Below are 8789 nucleotides of genomic sequence, written 5' to 3' on the forward strand. Positions count from 1 at the left end.
CTCCGTCAGCGTTGCCGTGTGGCTCAGCGGCGGCATAGCGGGCGTACGGTTGCACCCGTCCACGTGCGGCAGGTACACCGGCAGGCAGTCGCGCCCGTACCCGCCCTCAGCACAGCGGCAGCCGCACGACCCCGACATCGCCCTCGTCGCGGCAGCAAAGCAGCTCACGTCGGCATCGCACACGCCACACGCCACAGGGCGGAATTCCCCGATGATGCCGGCGGACCTGTAGTCCATAGGCCGCAGAACCTGCCCGTTGAGCGTCAGGCACCCCACGACGAACCGTCGGCCGGCACCCACAAGCGCAACGGTGCCGTCCATCACGACGGAACCACTGCCGGCGTTCCCATAGAGTGTCAACGTGCTCTGCACGAGGTCCGCACTCCGCGGGTACGACGGCACAGACAGGAGCCTGCCGCTGATGCTGTTGCCGCGCACCGACAGCCACGACCCGGACACAAACGACGCCGACCCCCGCAGCACCAGCAGCGCGCCAACCGTCAGCACACCGGCGTTGTCGTTCACCACGACGGCGGACGCGTTGGCCTCCACACCGCTGCCAAACACCAGCCCATGCGCGGCGTACACCTGGCTCCCCGACACGCGCAGCACAGCGCCCCCCGACGCAACCACGCGCGCACTCGCGTACAATGCATAGTCGCCACCGAGCACAGCCGCGTCCAGCGCTACACCGCCACCGACAAGCTCAAGCACGACGCCATCCACCGCCACCGTTCGTCCACCAGTCATCACGGTCACGAGGGCAACGCCGGACACAACCAGCACGGACCGCACGAGCCGCAGGCCCGACAGCACCAGCACCGGTGCGTACGGCGAGGACTGCGAGCCGGGAAGATACACAAGCGGCGTCGGCCTCGCGGCAACCAGCAGGGAGTCCGTCACCGTCAGCACGGACCCCGCGGGAAACGTGCCGGTCAGCACAAGCGCACCGTTCAGCGCCTCCACGTCGCACACCGACAGCTCCACCGGCCCGCTCTCGTCGCTCCCCGCCGCCACCGCACCGCGCAACGCTCCACCGCCCATCACGTACAGCACGGCGCCGTTACGCAGCGACACGTTCTGCACAACGATCCGCACGCCGTCCCGCGCCATCCACGGCACGTAGAGCACAGGACTCACGCCGTCCAGCACAACGTGGCGCAGCGTCACCTCGCTCGCGCCAGCAGGCACAACGAACACCGACCGCACCGTCACGCCCTCGCGGAAAAACACACTCGACGCGGTGCCCACAGCGGGCGGCAGTGCAGGAGCACCCACAGGCACGCACGCCTCGCCGTACCCGCCGCTGCCGCACACGCACACGCACACACCGTTCTCCATCCTTGCAGACGCCGTCCCGGGCGCGTAGCAGTGCGTGTCCCTGTCGCAGGCGTCGCACCCAACAACGTCGATGCGCCCAGCGTCGCCAAAACCAGCCGCTGCGTACTCCTCCGCCGTCGACAGGACACGTCCACCCGCGTCGTTGCACGCCACCCTCACATGCACCCCAATCGCAAGCGACAGGCTCAGCAACAGCATCCGCGGCAGCAGCGCTCGGTTGCGCACAAAGCTCAGCGTGCTCCCAGCAGCGGTCACGGCGCCAGCGGCGTAGAGCATCTCCCTCGAGACGCCGTCGTGCACGTTGTCCTTCACCAGTAGCATCGACCCGTCGGCCAGACTCACCGTCGAATAAAACGCCACCGCGTATTCTTCCGTCGACAAGAATTCGTTCCGCACAAGCGCCACAGCGGAGCCCGACACGCTCACAGCCTCACGCACAGACACCGCGTGCTTGCACAGCAGGAAGTCGCTGTCAACAAACGCCACCACGGAGCCGCCGCTGGCCGCAACACCGTCCTCCACCGACACGCACAGCCCCAGCGCCGTCTGCACCAACAGCCCGTCCAAGTACAGAGCACCGCGCGAAGACAGCGCCACGCCGCCAAAAAACAACACGCCAACAGCGTCGCGGAACACAGCCGCCACATGCGTGCGCGCAATGGTCAGCACACTCCCCGTCAGATTCACGCTGTGCACCACGAGGCACGCGGAGGCGTCGCCAAGGCCGTAGGTGTCATGGTACGAAACACGGTTTTCCGCAATCAGCACCGAGTCCACCACAGTGACTCGCGAGCCCGGCGGAAATAGGTTCGCCACCACCACGCCGCCGCCAGAACGCGACTCAAGCCCGCTGATCAACACATCGGCGCGCTCGCCAGCAGGCGGGTCGGACCGCCACCCAACAACGTACAGGCTCGCTCCGTCCAAAAACGTGCAGTTCGCCAGCGTCACGTTGCGCACGCTCCCTGACATCGACTCCACGTCCACCACGACGTCCGCCGCAAAGGTCACGCCAACGTAGCACGCCACCGAAGTCCCGAAACCTACGTTCACCTCCACACCCACACGCACGTCCCGCACGCACAAGTCGGCGCCGTCGGTGCTCGGTGGCTCGGGGACAGCAACGGGCAGGCACGCATCGCCGTGGCCGCCCTCCGCGCACGTGCAGGCGCAGCCATCACTCGACACCGTCGTCGTGTACGCAGGGAAGCACGACGTCGCGAGGGCGCATGGGTCGCTGCAGCTCAAAATGGTGACATCGTACACGGACGGGATGCTGTATTCCACACCCTCCTCGCCGTTCACGGTGTTGCACGCGGCCACAATCGCTCCGTTCTGGAGATCGCGAGATGCCGTGGGTACCTGCAGTATTATTGGCGTGAACGTGCTGGACATGAATCGGTTGCCAGACACAGACACCGTGGAGTCGCGGAGATTCACCGTGGGGTCAAAAACAGTAAGGGCTTCTGATGGTGATTCACGGCAGAGGTTGCCGCTCACCTGCAGCCAGGAGTTGTAGTAGATGCAGGAAGAGTAGCCTGGGAAAAACACAACCGAGCTCTGGTGTATGTCGTTGCCCTGAAACACAACCGCTGACCGAGACTCCACACGTAATGCCAAAATTACTAATAAAAAGTACCGCACCGGCCTCGTCACAAGATTGCCTCGGATCGCCACGGCAGAGTTGTTCAGTACACTCAGCGACGAAGACTGCCTAGACCCTTCAAGATTCATCAGCGTACTGTCTCCGCCAGCCATATGAAACGTGTTGCCCACCACCGCAAACACGGAGTGCCACGACACCCTCAGCGCAGATCGGACAAAGTAAATGGCGATTGACGATGCCGTCACGCTCTGGAACACATTGCCACTCAGCACCACCGCGGAGTCATTGCTGATCGCCAGCCCATTCATCACAACGCACGACGGGCTGTCAAGGCCCAAACCCGACCGAGGGATCAGCCTCGTGACCGTGAAGCGGTTCCCGCTGATCGTGATGTTCGTGTGCGGTGGAAACACACCCTCCGGGCTGAGCAGCGCGTCACTAAATGTATTGCCGGTGACGGCGATGTTCAGCGACCCCACAGCGGCGTACGCATTGCCCAACAGCAACAGCACGGCGCCGTCCCTCCACGTGCATCCATCGAACGTGACATTCGCCACGTCGCCCGCCATCGCCCCAACCAGCACCGTCAGACTCATGCCGCCCCCGCTGAACGTCACGTTGCGGTAGCACAGCCACGACAGCCCGCCGCCCACAGCCTGCGCAACCTCGGGGTACACCATGTCGCTGATGCACTCACCAACCGGCGGTGTGGGCGGCACTGGCGGCGGCGGTGGCGGTGGCGGGCCAGCAGGCACAGGCGCCGGAACACACACATCGCCGTGCCCTCCAGCAGCGCACTGGCAATTGCAGTCAATGACCGCCGTCGTCAGCGGGGCAAAACAGTCGCCCTCCTTCGTGCACTGCCCGCACACCGCAACCGTCGTCACGTTATTGATTCCGTGGAGCTCCAGCTCTGCCGCCGTCGTCACCTCACGTCCCGCAACCGTCAGACACCCAGCAACGAAACGGTAGCCGGCGTCAGCCCGCTTCAGCAAGGATACCGACAACCCCGTCGAGCCTATCCTGCAGCCCGTCAGCGTCACCACACTGCTGCTGTCGATGCTCACAAAAGCGGACTCAGTGTCGTAGAACATCGCACCCAATTCCACGTTGTTGTCACGCCAATCCAACCAGCTCGACCGCTGAACAGTCCACAAGTCATCGTTATAGATGGCGTAGCGCGCTGAGCCGCTGTTCCCCACCACGCGCAGCACGCTGTGATCCGACACGCTGAATCCTTGGTGCTGATACAGCAGGCTTACCCCGGAGAACATCTTATTGTTGAGCAGTGCAAAAACGGAGTGATCACTCACACTCAGACTGTGCACGTAGAACACGTGTGTGTATCCCTCAAAGCTGCAGTACCGCGCGTACAGCGAGCTGCCACCCACCAGCGCCAGCGCCCCGATCGAGTACAAACCAAACGCATCACGCTTCGTTGCATGCGCCTTGACGTTGCTGACCAACAGCGTCGACGCACTCAACACGACGTTTCCCAGCAACAATACGCTCAGCATGTTGTTCACAGTACCCAAAAACTGAACTGTAGAGGACTGTACCGCATCAACCTCCGTAACGGCGATGTCGCAGTGCTGCGGGAGGGCGAGTGAAAACACAAAAACAGAGGACCGCATCACCGTCTGGCTCACGCGGATCAGGACGCCGGCTGACTCCGCCGCCTCAGCACCTCCAACAAACTGCAGCGAAGCACCCTCACGGAATGTGCACCCGGTGATCGTGATGTTGATGGGGAGATGCAGCGGCATGCTGTTGAGGAAGAACGTCAACACAGCACCCACGCCGCTGAATGTCACGCCCACGTAGCAATGGTGCGTCTTCCACAAGTTCAGTGTGAGGTTCGTCAGTGTCTGGTTCACCACGCAGCTCGTGTCGCCGTCGACGACTCTCTCCGCTACGGGCGGCACAACCGCGTTGGGCGCCTCGAGGGGAAGACACGACGCGCCATGCCATCCGTCCTTGCAGCTGCACGAGCACAAGCTGCGGTCCACCGACTCCGTCCCGGGCATGTAGCACGCCGCGTCCTCGTTGCATGTGCCGCACCTGAACACCATCACTTCCTCCGGAAACACATCGTCGTACGACAACTCCTCATCACCCTGCAGGTTGCACCCAACCACAAACCGCGCGGGTAACTCAACAATCGTGTTCGATTTAAAAAGCTCGGCAAAGAGTGCGCTTCCTTCCACCTGACGGTTGTGTGCAAGCACCACGGTGGTGCCGCTGCCCGACAGCTGAATACTGTACTGGGGATACGGAATAGTTAATACTGAGGCTGCACCCACGCTGTTGCCCTCCACACGCCACTGCGCACCACCCTCGAGTGTCGCCGAGCCAGACAAATACACCAGCGCGGAATCAAAAATTTCCGTCCCGCCAACGAAGGTGCAGTCCGCCACTCGCAGCAGCCCCGCGGACCTCACGGTGGTATCCCCAAGAAGATAAACGCCATTGACCGCGCTCATCGTGTTGTCCTCAATGTCAAAGTGGCCGCCGTTCCTCACATCAACAGCGTAAACGCAAACAGATGATTCCACACCGTCATCCTTCGTTGTGCTCAGCGTATTTCCCTTCACAATGATCCCACCACCATCAACAACAACAGCAACGGAGAAATAGACTGCGTACCTACTCGCCCGAATGTAGTTGTCCAGTAGCAGCAGCGTCATATTCGCACTGAGAGCAAACTTCACAAATAAAATGGCATGGTCTGACGTCGTCACAAGCATACTGCCTACCACCAGTATCTGGGAGCTCGCTCCAAAAACACCCCTGAACTCCAGCTCACCAGAATCCAGCATCGAAGAAGTCACGTTCACGTGCACGCATGCACCACTCCCCTTGATCGACAGTCCCATGAGGACGCACTGCAGCAGCGTGATGTTGAGGGTATGCTGTGGCGCGTCAAAATACGACAGGTCCAGCACGATCGCGGCGGTGAAGGTCACGTTGACAAAGCACAGACCACGCACACCGGGATCAGGATAGTCAACGGAGCTGATGCTGCCACCGTGCACGCAGCGGACCTCCGTGTCGTCCGCGTCGGGGGGCGGGAGCGGTCCAAGGCCGTCCGGAACCGCAGCTGGCACACACGTGTCGCCGTGGCCGCCAGCAGCACACACACACTCACAGCCGCTGATGCTGCTCGTCCTCGCAGCAAAGCACACGGCCTCCATGGTGCACGCACCGCAGTCCAACACCATCACGGGTGCTCCAATATTGAGGTCTTCTCCGTAATCCGTCACAGAAGAGCCCCTTAGCTCGTTGCACACGCCGTAGATGATCGGGCGAGTGTCGGATGGTGGTGACCAAATGTTTGTCATATATGTAAAGGGCGAGAACGAGCCGTAAGTGAAGTTGTTGTCAAGTATCGACCACACACTCCGATCGCGGAACTTCACGCCGTTCTCCTTGACTATGTACACAACGTAGGCGGTGCGGAACTCGTTGTTGCGGTGCACCAGCCAGCTGCCGCCAGTCACAGACAGCGTGTTTGCCATGAGCATGGCGAAGCCGAAACGGAAAGTGCTGGACACAATCTGCAGCACGCTGCCGCCATCCACAACAACATCCTTGAACACACACGTGCCTTTACCGTATTCGGTGGTGGGAGCACTCCACGAGTTCTTCTGTATGGAGAACACGGAGCCGCCACCAACGCGCAGGTCGGACGCAAGAGCGTACATCACGTGTGTCTGCGACCTGACAGCGCAGTTGTCCATGTAGAAGACGCTGGACAGGTTGGCGCCGAGGCCGCGCTCCACAAGCATCGCAGCGCACGAACCCCCGCCACACACCAGCGTCGACCGCGTGATGACAAACCGCGTCGACAGAAGCCGGACGCCGTCGAGGGCAAGCGCGGGGCCGTACCGAAATCCCTCGTGTCCACGGGTCGTCGGCACGTACTGCGACCCACCGACCGTCGCGCGCAGCGTCGAGTTCGCCAGCAACACACTCGAGTGCAGCGGCATCGCGCCATGCAGCACAATCGTGCCCTCCAACGACGTCACGTTCGTCATGTTGACGAGGGCGTGGGGCATCAGGCGCGCCGTGATCTCGCTGAGGCCGCCAATCCGCAGCTGCGCACCGCCCACGAGCACGCAGTGGCGCAGCGTCACGTTCAGTGCGTCAGCGAACGCGTCCATCGAGCGCAGGTCCACCGCCACAGTGATCGGCCCGCTGAACACCACCGAGTCGAAGCACGCCGTCGCACACCCGCCGCCAACCGTCACCGACTCCGTCAGCGTCACGCCACTCACGCAGTCCTGCGCACCGCCACCACCACCGCCGGACCTCGCAGGCGGCACGTCGAACGGCAGGCACGCCTCGCCCACACCGCCGTCGCGGCAGCTGCACACGCAGTCAGAGAACGACGCAGTCAGCGCATCAAAGCACGCCAACGCTGCCGCACAGCCGTCGCACGGCACCACGCTCACGGAGGACAGGCCGGCCATGCGGTAGTCGCCGCTGCTCTGCAGCACCCGGCCGCCGGCACGGTTGCACTGCACCGACACGGCGCCGCTCGTGATCGTCGGCCCGGAGACAAGCGTCGCACCAGTGGCAGTGCAGCGCGCAATCGACACGGTGCCGCCGCTCAGCGTCACACCCGACAGCGATGCCACCGACGACGCCTCGCCCACCGCCCACACGTCGCGCAGCTCCAGCCACCCGCCGGCATCGACCGTTCCACCGTCGCAGCGCACCAGCGACGACGCAACTGACCCCTCAACGCGCACGAAGCGCAGCACCGAATCAACCACCGCGAGGCGCTCTCCAAGCACAATGCCGCCGCCGCTGCTTACAACCGACACGTTCGTCACGGAGAACACCGAGTGGCCCCGCAGACTGAGGCGCGACGAGGACGCCACATGCATCGCGAACGCGGTCGAATCGCCCGACGCCTCCAGCGACACGCCGTCAAGCACCACCGCGCTCGACTGCAGGTCCACACCGCCGCCAACGTGCACCGCAGACCCGCCCGCATGCAACGACCTCAGCACAGTGTTGCTCACACGCAGCTGCGTCTGCAACAGCGACGTCGCGTGCAGCACTAGCGGCGACGCCACCGCGTCCGTCAGCCCACTCAGCTGGGAGTAGCGCATCGGCCCCGGCGTCACGATCGTCGAGTCACGGACCGTCACGTTCGTGTGTGCCGGCAGGTTGTGCACAAACACAAGCGAGCAGTAGTCGCCGGACAGCCCGCTCACGCTCACCTCCAGGCTCCGGTCACTCGCCGGCTCGCCGCTGTAGCCCCGCACGTAGATCTGCGCACCGCCGTCGCACACGCAGTTCCTCAGTTCGATGCGCAGCGCGCCGGGAAGCATCGCCGGCACGTCGAACACCACAGCCACGCCGTTCGTCATGTACACGCCGTCCATCAGCACCGTGTCCACGGCGCGGCCAACCGTGATGCCTCTGTCCACCGTGCCGCCTCGCAATCGCAACACCACCGCATGCACCGCGGGCATCCACGCCGCCGCCGCAACCAGCGCCAACACAACGAGCAGCGCCACACGCACAGCCGCGATGGCCCTGTGCCGCACACGGTGCCGGCTGCGCGGACACGCACCCGCCGCAGACCGCATCCACCGACCCAGACGCGTATCAACAAGGCTGTCGTGGTGTGTCGCACTCGCCCCGTCGACCATAACTCCTGCCTAGCAAATCCCTTCCTACAGATGGCGAATCCAGTGACACGATTCCGCCAGATCGTTATCCCACTGCTACTAAACCTAATACTGCAAGTAATTCCTAACACCCTGAAACGATAGTTGTGCTGGCCAAGCCAAAGTATCTCTAACTACACTCTCAGAAAAAGAATAAA

The 8789-nt window shown here is 63.0% G+C and overlaps 1 protein-coding gene across 1 annotated transcript, besides 2 other annotated features; it reads right to left on the reverse strand.

Moving 5' to 3' along the window:
• On the reverse strand, positions 1-8613 carry Tc00.1047053510415.9 (dispersed gene family protein 1 (DGF-1), putative; the record flags this gene model as incomplete). The annotated part of the gene is made up of 1 exon (XM_800624.1): positions 1-8613. A coding segment is annotated over one exon (8613 nt), but the record flags the coding sequence as incomplete, so codon positions are not given.
• Positions 1-8789: a sequence feature (areas not merged during assembly with more than two copies in the genome that could not be assigned to a particular haplotype).
• Positions 3649-3690: a microsatellite.

Source organism: Trypanosoma cruzi, genomic scaffold (assembly GCF_000209065.1).
Source record: "Trypanosoma cruzi strain CL Brener 1047053516743 genomic scaffold, whole genome shotgun sequence".
NCBI lineage: Eukaryota > Euglenozoa > Kinetoplastea > Trypanosomatida > Trypanosomatidae > Trypanosoma > Trypanosoma cruzi.